Raw genomic sequence first — 21,745 nt, 5'->3', positions numbered from 1 at the left:
ATTATTTAAAAAAAAAAACTAGCTTTGAAAAATATATTAGAAACAGTGGAAACAAGAGTTTGAAAAGAGGAAAAAACATGAGATTTGTACAGAAGACTGAAAAATAAGTTTTTTAAAACGACCGGAAGAAAAAGATTTATAAAGAGGATCGCTACACTTGCACATAAGAATTAGCACTACCAAGGCAATACATTGACTGAGGGGCACTATTTTCACCAACCAGAGTTCTTTTTCTGCGATCACAAAGGCTGCTGAGTCGCTGTTGATGAGGCCGTTATTCAGAAGCGATATCGGCTTCTTCATCGACAGTCAGGCAGCTATGAAGGCATTGTGCAGTGCTGACATAAGGTCTAGGGTAGTCAGCCGCTGTCGTCGAGAACTCAAGGTTCTCACTGAACAGCATAATATAACTCTGTGCTGGGTACTTGGGCACTATGGGATAATAGGAAATGAGAGTCCTAGCGGACGTTTTTCCTCAACTATCTTCATTATCATTACAGGATAGAGGTTAAATATGATGAGCAATGGCGAAGACGCTGGGTCTCTTCGGATGGTTGCGAGCAAACCAAGTTGATATGGGATGAAAAGAAACGTAGGAATTGTGAAATTTTGTTGTCGATGAACAGAGAGGGAAACACATGGTAAGAATAGGACTTAAAGACGATGATATCTGTAGATGGTGCCTGGACCCGGAAGTTACGGAGGACTCGTACCACTTCCTGTGTCAGTGCCCAGCTTTATCCTTTAGAAGAAACAAGATACTGGGCTCCTTTTTCTTTCAGGCTCTCACTGATCTGCGGGAGTGCAGCTTAAGGAACATACTTGCATTCATCAGGGCCTCTGGTTGGTTATTCTGAGATTTCTTTCAAAGAGAACGAGCAGGTGGAAGTTTCTGGGACAAAGCGGCCGCATCGGAAGGGGAAAGATTGAAAAATCACATCGAGGGATCACAATGGATCTATACTGGTCTAAGTGGGCATCAATACAAGAACATTGATGTCACCCTCTACAACCTAACCTAACCTAACCTAACCTAACCTAACCTAACCAGAGTTCTTTTTCTTGCATCGGACAACATTTCCACCTCAACGTAATATATTCTCAACGTAAAGTATTCTCTTTGATGGTCAAAAAGTTTTTCAGCGGAGGATTATTCCACCTCAGTAATGCTGGTGACATTTCTGAGTATTTCAAAGCTGCTCTAAGTGGTTTCACTGCAATGTGGAACGTGGTCCCTTGTCATTGAGCTTAACATGGAATCGGGCAGCACTCAGTGATAAGAGAGAAGTTCACCACTGTGGTATCACAATGGACTGAATCGTCTAAGTGAGCCTGATACATCGGGCAGCCACCTAACCTAACTAAGAACCGATATCGACCAATTTTTGCGTGATTAGTACCAATGAAATGTGCTCCTCCAAGAGGCTCCGGAGGTAAAATCTGGGGGTCGGCTTAGATGGGGGCTATATATAATTTTAGGCCGATATGGACCATTTTTTGCGTGGTAGTGAGAGGCCATATATTTAAACCACGTACGAAATTTCAACCGAACCAAAAATTTCTTCTTTGAGAGGCTCCGCAAGCCAAATCTGTTGGTCGGTTAATTTGGGCGTTATACGTAAAAGTGGTTCGATATGACTCATTTGCAATGCCATCCGACCTACATCAATAACAACTACTTGGGCAAAGTTTCAAGTCCATACCTTGTTTCGTTCGGAAGTTAGCATGACGTCAACAGACGGGGTCTTAGACTAATATTTCGATGTATTACCAACGGAATGACAAAGTTAATATCCAATGGTGGAAGGTATAAAAAATTGTGCTGTAGTTTCAACAAATATGGCACAAAGTCTTCTGTGACAACTCAGTCAAGGACGAAAATTTCGCAAAATTTGCTGAGGGGTATCCATATAGTCGGCTTAGAACCGACTTTAGTGTTAGTTTATACTATTTTAATAAATTAAAAACTATTTGTTTGTTCGTATTCTCACGAGTATTGATTTATTGGAGAGAGATATTCGTTTGATATTTATTCGATACATTCACATTGGATGTGTAATTGCTAAGTGCGTTGACTAGAAATCTACTGAATCATCGTAAACCACTGGAAGGATAAATCAAAAGGATTCTTGCCTGTATTATTAGTACTCATCTGTAGGTTCGTAATCTTTGTTGCATAATCCCATACGTATACAGCAATGAACATATACACATACCTACGCACCTATACTATTGCGTGTAGGCGTACATGTATGTTTGTCTCTATATGATTTCAGTATTGTACAATCAACTACTATTACTATCTAATTAATAATTGTTTTGTTTGTTTTTGAGTTGACTTAATTCAAATATCACACCATATTTCAGTTTACGCAAAGTTGCTACAATTGAGGGTTGCCAACGGTGTTTCTCATAATCTCTAAACTGACTTTACTTTGTCTTGCTGATGTTGGCAACCCATTCTCTAAATAAGAAATATTCTGTCCTAATTGTATTAATTGAAGTTAATTATAGTCGCGTTGCATCATACGGCGTGTTTGGTATGGTATGCAAATCAGTAGTTGCCATCAGGGGCTTCGGACAGGATATGTTTATAGCCATTGCTGCCAATGTACATGTTTTCGCGTCGGAAATGGAACGGCACCTGTAACAAAAGAAAAAATACTTTCATATGCCGCTATCTATAATTTAGGTTAATAGTACACAAAACCGCATACTTTGCTCTGAAATCAAATTTTAGTACGAATTGCGAAACTAGCACAACGGATGTGTAGCTTTCACCACAAGGACAACTTTAGCTACTAAAAATTAAGCTTTGAGAATTTCTGCACAGATTACCAATAATTGTCCAATTAAAATTTTAATGTAATTAAACAAAGTGAATTAAAAACTTTATTGATTCTAGAATAATTTAATCAAAACATAAATCGATCGCCAAATTTAATTGTATAAATTAATGTTTTAATTGGATCAATTATTTTTTTAAATCGTCGTTTGTGTTTCCTTGTTATTAAATATCATTTTTGTGATTTAAGAAATTACAATTAAAAATTATTTGAATCATTTAATTTCGTTATTAGAAACAATGATTTTTTCTGTGTTGATGATTATGCTTTTTAAATGCGATTACGTCTCTACTTTTCAAAATCTTTGGCTTTAAGATCTCTAGCAATAACTTTAGAATGGCAATTTGGTAGAAGACAACGAACTCCTCCTCCACTAGAGGAGTTCTTAGACTTAACTATCTGATCAATATGTTGTACCGGTGAGGAAAACTTACCGATCCTGGCGGAGGACATGGTATGGCCACAGTTGCTATTTCCCGCAATTTATTCATTAGCCGTATGCTGTGGTAATAGCAATAAATGATGTACCACATCGATGCATCGCTTAGTAATATCGCAGCTGACATCAAAACTGTTGGGTAAAAGAGAGATGGGGTAATGTCTGTACGTGTATACATATATTCCTATCAATATCTTAAATCCATAAAGTAATAAGTCGATATTCTTGCGAACAAGGCATATCCATGTTTGATGATGATGGTATACACGCAGAGAAGGAATGTGGTCATCACCAACAAGTTTCAAGAGCAATTTTTTCATGGGGGACATGGAAATTTTTTATTTATTTATTGTTTTTGGAAATCTAGTACAACAATATTTTATATTTTTTTTATAAAATCTTGTTGACAAATCTACTCAATATGAATATCAGAAAGGAATAATTAGAACAATATTAAGAGAGAAATATGAAAATTTCGTTTTTAAATATTTGACATATAAATGTTGTTGTCTCGCCATATATAAAATGCTTGCCGAAATCAGATATCTAATTTCCGAGAAAATGAAATGTTGCTCTAGAAACAAGTTTGAAGTTATCATTTTCTGGGTGTATCTATGATTTTTTTATTGTTTATTTTTAATCATTGAATATTATTATATCTACAAATAAACAAAATAGATTTTCCATATCTGTTTATCATTAGGGACTATTACATAGTCCCTACAACGAGCTCTCAGTACAATAATCTATCATCTCATTGTTATACACCTTTTCAGAATATAATATTCAAAGAATATATATGCAAATTACATAGAAAATCCTTGAAAATGAAAACTTTTTGAAGAACATTATATTGTTTAATAATAGAAGATTTGTCACAAAATTAAAAACGTATATGAAAGTTTAGAAATCAATCCACCAATATTTGTTTGAATTGATTGCTCTTGTTTCACATGCGTCTTTTGTGGATATACTCATGTCGAATCTAACATCGTTATTAGAAATTAGGTTGCAATCGACTGCCTTTTTATTTGTTCTTCTACAAAGGTGGTAGAAGATGGGAATACTATTCGGGTGCTGTATAAATCCTTAACTATCAAGATAAATAAATGCCTCAGGTGGCACCAGCGTTGCCAGAATTGTTTCACCAAAAGCCGCTAGATTTGCCCCAAAAAATAGCTAAAAAAAGCTAAAAAATGCTAAAAAAATAGCTAGAAAAAAAGCTAAATTTTTTTGTATCAAAAGTCACATTTTTGATTGAAATTTAACAAACTTAAAGGCTTTATTTCACTTACAATGCATATTATTTTCATTTTAATTCCACTTCTGTGAGACTGTAACAATATCTAAGGCATATTAGCTCTGTTTGCGTATTCGATACATTTTGATTACTATCACAAATTTTTTACTGGAAGTCCTTCGTTTTGTGGGAGCTACCTTCCCAACACCTCTATTTTATTTACTTGTTATTTTATAATATTAAATGATCTAAGCATGCTTTGGATTTGGTAAAAAAATGATTTGTCATTTTTTTAAATAAAATTTTAGTTTGGATTTGAAATTGTGAAAAATTCGAAATACATTACTTTTATTTAAATTGTAGAAAATACCTATAGTTTACATTTCCCAGTAAAAACATTTTCCTTTTCTTCATGAGCTATCAAAGTGCTTTAAAAACGTGCTAACGCCAACTTAAATTTCCAAGTTTAGACTCGACTTCAAGTAGAAATTATTGTATATATATGTTTTTAAAATAAAGTGTTGAAAAACATCTTTTATTTTTGAACGCTATTTTGGTTTGTGGTTAAGATGCAAAAACTCCTCACATTTAAAGACTATTTCATTAATTCTTCCTTATTTCATGAAAACATACCCATTTTTAAGTTGAATCACTTAATTATAAGGACAAAACGACTTTATCGTCTTTTGGACAAGGAAAACAGTTTATATAAAAGAAATTCACAAATGCTATTATAACCAAAATTCGCGTTCGTATTTTAAGGAGACGACAATATTTTTTCAGTGCACAAAGCTATTCACATCTACTATTTTAATTTAGTAATATCGTAATAACTTTAGAATATTATAATAACATAAAAAGGATAAACGAGTCAAATGATAATATTCCCAATAATTTACTGACAGTTTATCTAACAAATTTGTATGGTAATAGTAGATTTAAAGTTTACGATAACTTTTATGTATATAATGAAAAAACTTTACAACAAGGTGTATTTGCTACAAAAATGCCCGCATAATGGCTGGAATCATTATTAATGTTTCAACTGAGCTTTGAAATATGTGGAAACCCTTATACTTGCAGCAAGGCTTAGATAAAAACGCCGATTTATCCATATTTCAATAGAAACATTTCGAAAATAAAAAAAAAAAACAAAAATAGCTAAAAGGGTCATGAAAAAAAGCTAAAAGCTAAATGCATTTTTTTCCCGCTAAATGTCTTCAAAAAAAGCCAAATCTAGCGGGAAAAAAGCTAAATTGGCAACGCTGGGTGGCACATACCCTGTTATCAGGGTTTTGCATACATATTCATCATTTATGTTCATTAGCGTAGCTAGACAATTTTCCTAGGGGGGGCTATAGCCCCCCTAGCTGAAAATTTATAGAATCAACTTATAGGTTCAATTAATGTTTTATTTCATAAAAATGAATAACAATATATACATCAAAATAACTCGACAATTAATTTATAATAAAGCAACTAAAAGTAGTTCCACACTTTTCCCAGTAAAAAATTGGGAGTTGTTCTAAAGGCACAACTTTAAAAGCACTTCCAAAAATGTCCTCACAAAGAAGTTAATTATTTTAACTACACAGGAAGTTTTATTACTTCATTTTTTTCATATTTTAATGCGTAATTTTTTGTTTTCTTTAAAAAAAAGTATGAATAAATAAAATGGTACAAATTATTCACACGCACAGAAAAAACATGTTTGGACATGGTTGCCGCATCCATTTAATGCTTATTTAGAGTATGTAATTGTCGCGAAAACCATGTATTTTGTCTTTGTAAAAATAATTTTCGAGCGGAGAAAAATATATGTTGACAATAAGCATTTGAATGGTTATCAAATACCGCAAACATGTTCTATCATTTAAATGATAGAATTGGAGACCATTATATGGTCAGGAAAATCATGTACCTGACCATTCACTTTTTTTTACTTTTTTGCAGAGAAAAAAGTATTTTTATAGTTTACGTATAGACATGTATACAACCATTACATGGCCATAAAGACCATGTACATTGTTTTCGTGACCATTTAATTTTTTAATTTTTTGCAGCGACAAGAATTTTATAAAAACATTGAGCAGGTACACACGATTTTCATTTTGCGCGTCAGTCGTGTGTTGATTGTTTCTTGGAATGGACGGAGAATACGGAATTATTGTGTTTTGTGTTAATTTATTTATTCACAAATGGCACGTGGTTTTATGTGAATACAAAAAAGGAAAGTGTAGTTGAAAAAAATGTACCTGGTTTTTGTTCTGCATTTTGATATATGGTATAATTTATTTTTATTTGCAGTTACGCGATGTCTGCGTTTGTACATTTGATGGGCACGAAGTAAATATGGAATGATTACTTATTGTTGAAATTGAACCAAACTAGAGTGTGTAAAAGTATGTGATGTTTGCTTGCACGACATTATAAATAGAAATAAGCAATGAATTAGTTTATAAATAAATAAAAACAAATAAATAAAGTTGATTTTGTGTTTTCTTTTCTCAAGTGGCGTCCTTTTTTCGACGACGAAAATAGTTTTTTCATAAAAATCAAAACATTTTAGGTTGTGACCATGTTCTTTTAACTAGAAGAAAAACATTTTTGACGAATAACATAACATTTTAGATCGTGACCATTGTCTTTTAATGGAAACAAAATTCTTTTTATCAATATAATAACATTTTAGATGAGGACAATTGTATTTTTCTTAGAACCATGTTCACTGAGCCAACATGGTTGCAGGTTAAAATGTTATATGGTCGCCGCAAAAATAGTTCCTATCATATTATTTTGCTCTTCGAATATGATTGTGACAATCATGTTTCTTCTCTGCGTGCAAATTTTGCCACAAAAATGCTAAATTCATTATAGAAATTTTTATAGAATTTTTGAAAATATTCGAGGGAAAACGTTTCAAACAAGTGTTAGAATGCATTAAAAATCATAAAAGAATATAAAAAATAATTATTTGGGAAAATATAACAAAATTTTTTAATTCACATTCAAAACACTGAATTCGGATCACACCTTAAGAAGTGATGCAAAGTCCTTGCAACGGCTGTTGAAACGGTGGACATTCGTTCTATGACAATTTCATATTACATTCATCGCTTCTCCGTCAATTTTGCACCACTTCCGGACCCAAAAAGAACATTTTCACTTCTTTTTTGCGTAGCCAAAATTAAGATATTAATTTATGAAAGAATAGTCGTAAATAGGTTTTCAAATTCTGGGGGGCTAAAATTTTTCTGGGGGGGTCTAAGCCCCCTCCACAGAGGCCTTCCTACGCTTATGTTTATGTTACATAGTAAGGTGCCATTAATAAGTTATTTGTATTACAATTCATAATTTGTATACCCTCCATCATAGGATGGGACGTATAGCCCCCATATAAACCGATCCCCCGATTTGGCTTGCGGAGCCTCTAAGAGAAGCAAATTTCATCCGATCCGCCTGAAATTTGGTACATGGTGTTCGTATATGGTCTCTAACAACCATGCAAAAATTGGTCCACATCGGTTCATAATTATATATAGCCCCCATATAAACCGATCGCCCGATTTGGCTTGCGGAGCCCCTAAGAGAAGCAAATTTCATCCGATCCGTCTGAAATTTGGTACATGGTGTTAGTATATGGTCTCTAACAACCATGCAAAAATTGGTCCACATCGGTCCATAATTATATAGCTCGGTCCACTTTTAAGTATAGTCCCCATATAAACGGACCCCCAAATTTGGCTTGCGGATCCCCTAAGAGAAGGAAATTTCATGCGATCCGGCTGAAATTTGGTACATGGTGTTCGTATCTGGTCTCTAACAACCATGCAAAAGTTGGTCTACATCGGTCCATAATTATATATAGCCCCCATATAAACCGATCCCCCGATTTGGCTTGCGGAGCCTCTAAGAGAAGCAAATTTCATCCGATCCGTCTGAAATTTGGTACATGGTGTTAGTATATGGTCTCTAAGAACCATGCAAAAATTGGTCCTCATCGGTCCATAATTATACAGCCCCCATATAAACCAATCCCCAGCCGATCCGGCTGAAATTTGGTACATGGTGTTAGTATATGGTCTCTAATGACCATGCAAAAATTTGTCCACATCGGTCCATAATTATATATAGCCCCCGTATAAACCGATCACCAGATTTGACCTCCGGAGCCTCTTGGAAGACAAAAATTCATCTGATTCAGTTGAAATTTGGTACGTGGTGTCAATATATGGTCGAAATCGGTCCATAATTATATATAGGCCCAATATAAACCTATCCACAGATTTGACCTCCGGAGCCCCTTGGAAGAGCAAAATTCATCCGATTCGGTTGAAATTTGGTACGTGATGTTAGCATATGGTATCCAACAACCAGGCAGGAATTGGTTCATATCAGTCCATAATTATATGTAGCTCCCCTATAAACCGATCCCCAGATTTGACCTCCAGTGCCTTTTGGAGAAGCAAAATTCATCCGATCTGGATGAAATTTGGTACGTGGTAACCGATCCCGAGATTTGGTTTTGGTTCATCAGAGTCAGTTGAAATTTGGTACATTGTGCTAGTATATGGCGGTTAACAACCATGCCTAACTACGTCCATATCGGTCTATAGTTATATATAGCCCTCAGATAAACCGATCCCCAATCACACAAAAATTGACCCATATCAAGTTCATAATTGTATATAGCCCCCATATAAGCGACCCCCATATTTCAATACCACGTATGGACTAACTCACAATTTAGAAAACGATGTTAAGAAGTTTTAAGATACCACAACCCAAGTAATTCGATTGTGGATGACAGTCTTTCGTAGAAATTTCTACGCAATCCATGGTGGAGGGTACATAAGATTCGGCCTTGCCGAACTTACGGCCGTATATACTTGTTGCAATATGGTTTCTTATTAATTTTATTATAAAATTATCAATTCGTATAATCTCGGAGGAGTCATACAGCAATTTGTTACGAATATATTTTGTGAAACCAATTTTTAATTTGGGGTAAATTTGCTTGGAATAGAATAGTGATTTAGACAAGAAAAATGCATTTCTGGCCTTTAATAATTGTGTGTTTACATGGTCGTCAAAATATAGGAATTTATCTAAATATGCGCCTAGATTTTTTACTACATTTTTGTTAGGTATGACATTGTTTTGAAGCGATGAATAAATTGAGAAGTTTCTCCATTTTTTTTCTAATATTGTAAAGGGTGATTTGTTAAGAGCTTGATAACTTTTTTAAAAAAAAAAAACGCATAAAATTTGCAAAATCTCATCGGTTCTTTATTTGAAACGTTAGATTGGTCCATGACATTTACTTTTTGAAGATAATTTCATTTAAATGTTGACCGCGGCTGCGTCTTAGGTGGTCCATTCGGAAAGTCCAATTTTGGGCAACTTTTTCGAGCATTTCGGCCGGAATAGCCCGAATTTCTTCGGAAATGTTGTCTTCCAAAGCTGGAATAGTTGCTGGCTTATTTCTGTAGACTTTAGACTTGACGTAGCCCCACAAAAAATAGTCTAAAGGCGTCAAATCGCATGATCTTGGTGGCCAACTTACCGGTCCATTTCTTGAGATGAATTGTTCTCCGAAGTTTTCCCTCAAAATGACCATAGAATCGCGAGCTGTGTGGCATGTAGCGCCATCTTGTTGAAACCACATGTCAACCAAGTTCAGTTCTTCCATTTTTGGCAACAAAAAGTTTGTTAGCATCGAACGATAGCGATCGCCATTCACCGTAACGTTGCGTCCAACAGCATCTTTGAAAAAATACGGTCCAATGATTCCACCAGCGTACAAACCACACCAAACAGTGCATTTTTCGGGATGCATGGGCAGTTCTTGAACGGCTTCTGGTTGCTCTTCACTCCAAATGCGGCAATTTTGCTTATTTACGTAGCCATTCAACCAGAAATGAGCCTCATCGCGGAACAAAATTTGTCGATAAAAAAGCGGATTTTCTGCCAACTTTTCTAGGGCCCATTCACTGAAAATTCGACGTTGTGGCAGATCGTTCGGCTATTCATGATGAAATGTCAAAGCATACTGAGCATCTTTCTCTTTGACACCATGTCTGAAATCCCACGTGATCTGTCAAATACTAATGCATGAAAATCCTAACCTCAAAAGAATCACCCTTTAGTTGCATTTATTAACTGGGGGCCTAAAAAGAATGGTCTCACATTTGTCGACATTGATTCGCATATTCCAATCCGTTGCATATTTCTCGATTGCATCGAATTTCTCTTGAAGATTTGAGTTAATATCCTCTATTCTATCGTCGGCGTGGTATATTATAATATTTATCATCGGCGAATGCAATTATTTTATCAGTATGTTCTAGTATGTCATGTATGTAAAGATTAAACAATATTGGAGCATTTACAGTACGTTGTTGTAATCCATTCGTAATATTAAATTCTTTAGAGCTAGTGCAATCTTTATGGCATACAATAAATCGTTTTCCAGTTAGCATATTATGTAGCAAAATTACAATATGTATGGGGAAATTATAAACCAGTAGCTTATATATTAATCCTTGTATCCATATGATATCAAATGATTTAGGGAAATCAACAAGGCATGCTCCGATTGCATTTTTCTTGTTCATATTCCAGTTGATATCTAAGGTCAGCAGATTAATGGAATGAGTGTTGAGTGGTTATGCTTGAACCCGAATTGTTTCTCTGTGACTACATCTTTTCTCTCACAGAATTTGGTAATGAATTTGTTGACACCAATTTCAAAAATTTTACTAATATTTGGCAATAAACTAATGGGGCGAAAGTGTTCTGGGCTACAAGTATCTTTGTTCTTCTTGGTTGGTAATGTTATTACTTTATGTTAGCTAGTTTCCACATGGTTGGAAAGTAACAATTGTTAAACATGTTATTAAATAGGGTGCAATATTCCAATATAAGGGATCGTGGTAGGTTCTTAAGAACAATATTTGGTATGTTGTCTATTCCAGATGATAGTTTTCCCCTCAGCTTCGAGAATACGAGTATATAAATTATTTCATCTTGTGTTATGAACTAATCACCTGCTGCATCTGTGTCGAGTTGATTTGACCTTTTACTGTCGGTAAATAGGGTAAGGCTGTTGCTATTGCTTTGATATGCATATTTTGTTTCCAAAAAATGAGAATAACCGCCCATTACGAATTTATGAACAATGTTACTATGATCTAAAGTCTTGGCAGAGTGAATATATTCCAAGTATGAGCCTATAATGTCTAATATTTGGATTTTGTTGCCTATTACATATTTATTAGAAGTCGTGTCCAGTTGTAGATTGAGTGGATCAACACCCGCCCTATCTAAAAGATGCAAATATGAATAGTCAATTTCAATAGACTTCAATTGGAAGTTGTTGAGTTGTCGGAATTGTTTCTTCGCTTCTTTGAAAATTTGAGATTGGTCCCTTGACTCGACACTTTTTAGCTTTTCCTGAAAATATTTATTTGCAGATATAGTAAAATTGTCAAGAAGAAGTTTCTTGACAAGTTTTAATTTGTTTTTGAGAAACTGTAATTCATGTGGCGTAATCTCAATTTCTAGTCTATTGTGTTTCTTAATTCTGCTCAGTATCAAGCTTTTCTCTTTGTGTAATTTTCTAATAATGGGGTTCAGATAATTATGTATACTATCCTTCAGCCTCAAAAAAAAAATCCCTTCTTTAACATATGTTCCAAACATATTTTGCAGGAAGCACATATATTATTGGATACTGCCGAAACATTAATATGTTTGTTTTATGTGAACATATTATATGTTTCGAAGCATTTTGAGCCCAAAAATATTATATGCTTGGAAGAATTTTTCCCAAAGACGATTGTGCTCATTCCCTAACATACTCGTAATATTTTGGCACCTTTTTCTGTAATACAAATAATGTTGAAGAAATTATTCACTTTTATAATTGTTTACCTTTCGCCTGTACGGAGAATCGAACCGAGGACCATACAGTTTGTAAGCCAACACACTATCCACTGGGCTACGTAGCTGTTATGGTCACCAGTAGATAATTGTCGTTATAAGTTACATTTATATAGCATAGTTTGCAGCACCCACGAGCCCATGCAAACATAACATTATTTAAAAGAAACATACATTTGTTTGCCAGGTGGAGCAGTGGTTAGCATGTCTGCCTTGCATGCAAAGGGTCGTGGGTTCAATCCCTGCTCGGACCGAACACTTTTTATACCCTCCACCATAGGATGGGGGTATATTAACTTTGTCATTCCGTATGTAACACATCGAAATATTGCTCAAAGACCCCATAAAGTATACATATTCTGGGTCGTGGTGAAATTCTGAGTCGATCTGAGCATGTCCGTCCGTCCGTCTGTTGAAATCACGCTAACTTCCGAACGAAACAAGCTATCGACTTGAAACTTGGCACAAGTAGTTGTTATTGATGTAGGTCGGATGGCATTGCAAATGGGCCATATCGGTCCACTTTTACGTATAGCCCCCATATAAACGGACTCCCAAATTTGGCTTGCGATTGCTCTAAGAGAAGCAAATTTCATCCGATCCGGCTGAAATTTGGTACATGGTGTTACGATATGGTCTCTAACAACCGTGCAAAAATTGGTCCACATCGGTCCATAATTATATATAGCCCCCATATAAACCGATCCCCCGATTTGGCTTGCGGAGCCTCTAAGAGAAGCAAATTTAATCCGATCCGGCTGAAATTTGGTTCGTGGTGTTGGTATATGTTCTCTAATGACCATGCAAAAATTGGTCTACATCGGCCCATAATTATATATAGCCCCCATATTAAGCGATCCCCAGATTTGACCTCCGGAGCCTCTTAGAGGAGCAAAAGTCATCCGATCCGATTGAAATTTGGAACATGGTGTTAGAATGTGGTCTCTAACAAACACGCAAGAATTGTTCCATATCGATCAATAATTATATATAGCCCCCATATAAACCGTTCCCCAGGTTTTATCTCCGGAGCCTCTTGGAGGAGCAAAATTCATCCGATCCGGTTGAAATTTGCAACGTGGTGTTAGTATAAGGCCGCTAATAACCATGCCAAAATTGGTCCATATCGGTCTACAGTTATATATAGCCGATCCCCAATCACACAAAAATTGGTCCATATCGGTTCATAATCATGGTTGCCACTCGAGCCAAAAATAATCTACCAAAATTTTATTTTTATAGAAAATTTTGTCAAAATTTTATTTCTATAGAAAATTTTGTCAAAATTTTATTTCTATAGAAAATTTTGTCAAAATTTTATTTCTATAGAAATTTTTGTCAAAATTTTATTCCTATAGAAAATTTTGTCAAAATTTTATTTCTATAGAAAATTTTGTCAAAATTTTATTTCTATAGAAAATTTTGTCAAAATTTTATTTCTATAGAAAATGTTGTCAACATTTTATTTTGTCAAAATTTTATTTCTATAGAAACTTTAAACTTAATTATATACGTATTTAATCGGCGTTTTTATACCCTCCACCATAGGATGGGGGTATATTAACTTTGTCATTCCGTTTGTAACACATCGAAATATTGCTCTAAGATCCCATAAAGTATATATATTCTGGGTCGTGGTGAAATTCTGAGTCGATCTGAGCATGTCCTTCCGTCCGTCTGTTGAAATGACGCTAACTTCCGAACGAAACAAGCTATCGACTTGAAACTTGGCACAAGTAGTTGTTATTGATGTAGGTCGGATGGTATTGCAAATGGGCCATATCGGTCCACTTTTACGTATAGCCCCCATATAAACGGACCCCCAAATTTGGCTTGCGATCGCTCTAAGAGAAGCAAATTTCATCCGATCCGACTGAAATTTGGTACATGGTGTTAGTATATGGTCTCTAACAACCATGCAAAAATTGGTCCATATCGGTCCATAATTACATATAGCCCCCATATAATCCGATCCCCCGATTTGGTTTGCGGAGCCTCTACACAGAAAAAAAGTGTCTTGTAAATTTAAGGACCATTTTAACTTTCACATAGTTCAACAAATTTACTGTAATATAGTTCATTTTTCGTAACCACAACGAAAATTAACTTAGCTAAAGGAAAACTTATAAAAATTCAGTAAATGATTTTTAGTTCACTAACTACGAAATGGGAAGGATTTTTCCTTAAATAAATTTCCAACACAGTAGTTAATGCATCGTTGATTCTATTATAAAAATACATGGGCAATATAAAAATCTTACTACGAAATGTGGACAATTTACTAAGAAAAAATTTTGTATGAAAAAAAAATTTGTAGTAAAAATTAACTTAACGACATTACTGATTCGTATGATGGCTACCTACAGATTATTCCCCTTTTATTATAAAGTGAAGTATTTTTCCTCTCATTGAAATTTTTAGATAAAGTAGAATAAAAAGTAGTTAATATAATCCTTGCCGAAAAAGGGGTTTGATAGTCGGCTACTACCTAAACAAATTTGCAAGCATATCTCTTTCGCTCAAAAACAAAACCAGTCAACTATATTAAAATCGATGATTTGAGTTTGACAAAGGAAAAGAGATATGCTTGCAAATTTGTTTAGGTAGTAGCCGACTATCAAATCCCTTTTTCGGAAGGTTCAAGTGTAATTCACTTTGGGTTGAGTGAATTACCCGAATTTATTCTGATAATTGGTTGATAGTTTTGCTGCAAGTAGAGGATGTTAGGTTAGGTTAGGTTAGGTGGCAGCCCGATGTATCAGGCTCACTTAGACTATTCAGTCCATTGTGATACCACATTGGTGAACTTCTCACTTATCACTGAGTGCTGCCCGATTCCATGTTAAGCTCAATGACAAGGGACCTCCTTTTTATAGCCGAGTCCGAACGGCGTTCCACATTGCAGTGAAACCACTTAGAGAAGCTTTGAAACCCTCAGAAACGTCACCAGCATTACTGAGGTGGGATAATCCACCGCTGAAAAACTTTTTGGTGTTTGGTCGTAGCAGGAATCGAACCCACGACCTTGTGTATGCAAGGCGGGCATGCTAACCATTGCACCACGGTGGCTCCCAAGTAGAGGATGCTGATGAGGAATGTGGTAATTCCGAAACAGCTGTACATCCAACCATCTTGCAGTCTATAGGGCTTTGCCCAAATAAATTTGACAAGCATACTTTTCCTCTTTTGGTTAAACTACACTTGTAGTTTAGTCAATGCATGGCTTTAAGCTGAGATCAAAAACAAAAAAAAATACATTAATAATTTTATAATATAAACATAAATTTATTTAGGCGTGAACATTTTTTTACTAGCATTTAACACCATCGCTCTAATTTTTTTCTCTAATAATTCATTTGAAAGAAAATAAACTTTTTAAATTGTTTTAGCTGCAAAACTCGAACTTAATGCCCGCTTTTATATTTAAAGGAGTCCGTCAACTCCGCGTGGACTACTTATTATTTTTTTCTTATTATTTCTTTTAACGAACCAAGAAAAAAATTGTGCCCATAATGCCAAAATGATAAACAAAACACATGTCCACACATACATAAAATGCTGCTCTCAAGGCGAAAACATATGCTGTTTGTTTTTTAAATGTCTATTCTCTTGGTTCCGAATGTCTATTCTCTTTATTCAAATTAAATAATATTTAGACTTAAGCATATCAAATTTTTGGCCTTATCATAAAACAGTTTTCCGAAACAACATACAAGCGGTTTCACAGAAATTGTTCTTTTTTGATTCTTTCGCTGTGTTATGTTGATATCTTTTGTCAACTCTCCCGGTTTCCATCTCTATTTCTTTCTCTATATGTTACTCTCTCTGTCGCTTTGAATAAAATATCACAACATATGTATGTTTAGTCGAAATGTGTAAATTTATATATGTTTGCATTCACACATATGATTTTGATGAAACATGCATGCCCCAAACATAATATATATATATTTTTTTTTTGAAATTCCCTTTGGTGATTGTGCAAAATACCTTGGCGTTATTTTGGACAGGAAGCTGAACTTTAAGCTTAATATTGAAGAAAGGGCGAGAAAGGCAACTGTAGCTTTGTACTCGTGCAAAAAGGCAATAGGAAAAATTGTGCATGGGCTATACACGGCAGTGGTTAGACCTATAATGCTATATGGTGTTGTAGTCTGGTGGCCGGCACTTCACCAGCCGACAAATTTAGACAAAGTTCAGCGTATGGCGTGCTTGTGTATCTCAGGCGCATTCAGCAAGACAGGAACAAATTCCCTTAATGTCATACTGCATCTATTGCCTTTAGAGATTTTGGCCAAAGAGTCAGCTGCAACAACGGCTGTGCGGTTGCGCGAGCTATCGCTGTGGTCGGAAAAAAGTTACGGTCACAGTTCTGTCCTCAAAATAATGCCAGATGTGCCTAACGTAGTGGATTACACTTTGGCGAGACCACTTTTCGACAAAAAGTTTGAGACTCTAATCCCCAACAGTGAGGCGTGGTGCACACAGACCCCGGGAATAAAGAATATATAGATTTCTACACTGATGGCTCCAAATTGGATGGACAAGTGGGGTTCGGAGTATATTCTAATAATCTGGAACTTCGAATAGCGAAAAGATTACCTAATCACTGTAGTGTTTTTCAGGCTGAAATATTAGCAATAAGAGAGGTGGCGAATTGGCTGAGAAGTAATGTTCCAAAAAATGTGGGCATTAATATATACTCATACAGTCAACCTGCAATAAAATCCTTGGACTCTGTGTTCCTCAACTCGAAAACGGCCATCGACTGCCGCAAATCTCTCAATGAGATGGCTGAGCAGCACAATATTCGAAGTATAATGACTATTGTATGAGCTGTCATGATGCGGAGGAAAAAGAATCAATTAAACACCTCTTATGTGAGTGTCCTGCATTTTGTGTAAAGCGTAAGCAAATTTTAGGAGCATATAGCTTCAGATTAATGGCGGATCTGGAAAACGTTAACTTAAGCAGTCTGCTAATGTTTTTGGAACAATCTGGTTGGTTCAACAAAGAAAAATAATCAAGAAGGTTCAGCGGTTAAAACTAGAAGTGCCCATATGTAATAGGTACTTTTAGTTAATGTGGTATCACAATGGACTGAATAGTCTAAGTGAGCCTGAATCTTAATCGGGCTGCCACTTTAACCTAACCTAACCCAAACATTTAGTGTTAGTTTAGGAACATTACATGTTTGCACTTAAATATATTGTGTTTTAAAATTGTGCCCGAAACACATTTTGTGTACATCGGAACATATGAAAAACCTATTTTTCTAACAGTGTTGGATTTGGATCTTGGAACATATTTGGTGAATGCATCCGTTACAATGGCATTTGGTCGTTCTAAGTGAGCATCTATTTCTATGTTCGAGAGGTTTCTGTTGTTCACAATTTTGGTATCAGTCAGAAGAATCCTGTCTATTGTAAGCCTAAATTTGGTACAGTTTGTTCATTTGTACTTAAATTGGGGCAATGATTCATCTTTAAGAAAAGAGAAGGGTTCGTCTGACTCGTTGGAAGCTATTATTAGTACTGCGTCGTTGTCGTAATCTAGCGTAGCAAGGCAATTTAGGATATGACGGAGAAATCGACGAGGTGTAGTTATGATTAAATATTTAAATGATTATATGACTAAAAAATTATGACCGCTATAAAATGCTCATTCAGTTAATCGTTATCGTGGTCATAATTTAAACGGTTATATACACTGAAAGAAGAGTTTTCTTTTCTGAGGAACGAAGTTTTAGACAAGCAAAGTTTTCTTTTGACGCTAAAGAATTTTCTTTGTAGGCAAAGAAAAAGAATTGGAGACAATCGTTGAATCGCATATCATAAATTTGGGCTTTTTTGGTCTAAAAGAAAATACTTTGTATGAAAAATTTCTGTTGTCTAAAATGTTGTCCCTAAGGAATCTATTTTTTCTTTTCTAATTGGCATAAGTAAGTTACAAATTTTAGAAATATTGAACTAATATTTACGATAATTGAAACAAAAGTAAATAAATAAACAAATTTGAGATGAAGAAAAAAAAATTGATATTAAAATATGTGAATGTTGATAATAATTATTTTTGAATATATTTAAATCGAAAAGAAAAATTTACAATTAAAATAATTTTTAAATTTATGCGATATAAATCATGTTCGTAACCCATGTTCTGGGTTACGAATTCGCAAAACGCAAAATTTTGAACTTTTGAACCATGTTTTGTCATGATTTTTTCCAACTAAATATATTACCAATAAGAACTACGTATAAACCCAGAGCAGGGGGGTAAAAGGTCTGTTCTGCATTGCTTTTTATTTGTAAGTCACGGGGAAGAGCATTCCAAAGACTTACAGAATTTATTAAAAAGAGTCGCTCAGAAATTAGCATAGAGTGTCGCATTGGGTTCAATCTAGTCCCTCGATTAGTTCTCACGAATCTGAGTCTTTCATAAAGATAGGATGGTTGTTGCGTATGTACGCAGAAAAAAGAACTGTTTTGTAGGAAGACTGACTACCTCGTACGAAAACGACATTTTCGATATCAGCTTGGTTAACCAGTCGCGCTTTAAATTGTTCTTATTAGTATACTCCCCTATAGGGGTTGATAATAGATAGTTTACTCACGCTCACGCACACTCACGACTGAAAAATCATACTCATGCACACTCACGCACGAAAACGTCGTGACTCACGAAAAATATAATATAATAATAATTTTATGATTAATTTACCTTGCCGAAGTGTCTGAAAACATGAGCATTATTAAAATCGAGAGTGTTATTAAAGTCTTAACATCCCAGGTGTCACTAAAATTGTAATTGAATTTAAGTCTTAAGCGTTTTATATTGGTGAGCAGGAATATTTTCGTGAGTGTATTTCGTTACTCACGCACACTCACGAAGATATTATTTTCGTGACTCACGCTGTTGTCATGAGCGTGACTCACGACTCACGCACGAATCACGAAAATTTTCATGAGTCACGACAAGTTCGTGTCACGTGCACACCTCTAGTTGATAACACTAGTTTACACTGAAAATGTACATTTGATGAGAGTCGACTATTCTTATGTATTTTGATCTTCTGAATTGCAAAAAATACAAAATACAAAAGTTGCCTCTCATCAAGTGTACATAATTATTTTACTTGACGCATACTCTCTAGGTCTGTCGTTTTAAACACATATATGTTTATAGGCTATTTCTAAATGAATATATGTTTGCATCCAAGCAATCCGGAGCCACCGTGGTGCAATGGTTAGCATGCCCGCCTTGCATACACAAGGTCGTGGGTTCGATTCCTGCTACGACCGAACACCAACAAGTTTTTCAGCGGTGGATTATCCCACCTCAGTAATGCTGGTGACATTTCTGAGGGTTTCAAAGCTTCTCTAAGTGGTTTCACTGGAATGTGGAACGCCGTTCGGACTCGGCTATAAAAAGGAGGTCCCTTGTCATTGAGCTTAACATGGAATCGGGCAGCACTCAGTGATAAGAGAGAAGTTCACCACTGTGGTATCACAATGGACTGAATAGTCTAAGTGAGCCTGATACATCGGGCTGCCACATAACCTAACCTAACCTAAGCATATTATATTTACAAACATTTTATGTCACAAACATAATATGTTGTTACATATTAACATACTTGTATATGTCACAAAAATGTTATGCTAGTTTATGAACATTATATGCTTGCACTTAAAAGTAGTGTGTTAAACAATTTGAATTCCAAACATATAGTTTTACACCGAAACATATGAAAAACAGTCTTTTTCGTTCGTATAGAAGTCGAGTCTAAAAACCATAAAAAGTGAACCTTTAGAAAATTCGAAAGCCACTTTTTCACAATTTAAAAAAGACAAAATGCCTCCGTCTACACATATTTGATCGTATCACTATGACACACTCTCTACGTTCGGTGAGGGTGTAGCAATAGGGAATAAAAACAATTTATTTGAAGTCCTAATTAAAGAATATTTCGTGACAAAAAATCGACTTTAGCATACTATGGACTTCAGATATCAACGATTTTGAAAATGGTAACATATGGTAGCAAATGACAACTTACAAAAGCAAACTTTTCCGATGGTATGCTCTACAAATTCACATCCGGACGCCCAGAACATGAATACGCATCCGGCCACAAAGAACAGCAACTGCAACACCAACCAAAGTAGCACAAATTCCTCACGGCTCTTATAGATTCCAATTAGAAGGCCAACGGCACTTAGCAGGTACACAGATGGAGCAACACACGAGAATAGATGCGAAAACGCGTGACGTCATGGTCACATCACTGGCCAAGTGGAAGCGTAAGCGATTTAAAATTAAATCCGATAAGCTGTAATAGGCATTGTCCCTTTGGTCCTCCATATCGGCTATAGCCCTCGAATTTGCCTCCTCAATGTGAATGTAGGCGAGGATAACAATGAACAGGAGGATGATGGCAATGAACTGAAATTGAGGGTCGTCCCATGACAATCGAAAATGCTAACAAACTTCGGAAGTATGAGAAACACTTACGAATTGATTAATGCAAATTAGAACAGCCGACAATCGGATATGCTTCGGTCGTATTGGGGACTTTAATAAGTTCACCAGACGCTCCACACATCCTGGTTGCGTTTGTTGGGGGAGCAACATTTTCCTGGATGTGGATCCTTGATATAATTTTCCAACCGATTATTACTTAACAGCCCTTGCAAATTGCGTGTGTCGTGGAAAAACACCTAGACTCCTATGATGTGGTTGTTTAATCAATAGAGAGGCGAATTTATACCTCTTTCTTGATTTGCCGTATTGGCTTTGCGACCAAAGTTGCGTTAACTGCACGTGAGTAATAAAAGAACACAAAAACACACATACCTCAATACCAATGCAAACGAATACGTATAGCGAAAAACACCCCCAATCATAGGCAAAACAATAAAAGCTTTGACATTGCCACAAAAAAAGCTTTTTTGTTGCCACAATTGAATCATTTGTCGTTGGAATATATAAACACGTATACGTAATGTACAGGGTTGTTGCGTGTATGAGGGGTGGGCAAATAACAGCTGTTAACTTAAAAAAAATACACGGTAAAGGTTTGGCCGGGCCGAATCTTAAATACCCACCACCATGGTATTTAAGATTCTTTGAAAACTATTCGGTTAATATCGGATCAGTAGGAAATTGTAATTCCGGAACATCTTTGAAGAGCAAATTTCACCCGATTCAGCTTCAGTACATGATGTTAGGTTAAAGTGGCAGCTAGTCTTGTGTCGTTCCGGAACGAACTAGTTC

At 35.5% G+C, this 21,745-nt stretch overlaps 1 protein-coding gene across 1 annotated transcript; it reads right to left on the bottom strand.

Moving 5' to 3' along the window:
• Positions 1-1,970: 1,970 nt before the first annotated feature.
• Fie (Fire exit) lies at positions 1,971-21,316 on the bottom strand. Its single transcript, XM_075308691.1, is given in 5 exon segments — positions 1,971-2,644; positions 3,281-3,417; positions 20,529-20,703; positions 20,705-20,914; positions 20,984-21,316. Coding segments are annotated over 5 exon segments (732 nt in total). The 5' UTR covers positions 21,104-21,316; the 3' UTR covers positions 1,971-2,554.
• Positions 21,317-21,745: the final 429 nt, after the last annotated feature.

Source organism: Haematobia irritans, chromosome 4 (assembly GCF_050003625.1).
Source record: "Haematobia irritans isolate KBUSLIRL chromosome 4, ASM5000362v1, whole genome shotgun sequence".
In the NCBI taxonomy this organism is placed as follows: Eukaryota; Metazoa; Arthropoda; class Insecta; order Diptera; family Muscidae; genus Haematobia; species Haematobia irritans.
The sequence above is the reverse complement of the archived record's forward strand: the minus strand, read 5'-3'. Positions and strand labels throughout refer to the sequence as shown.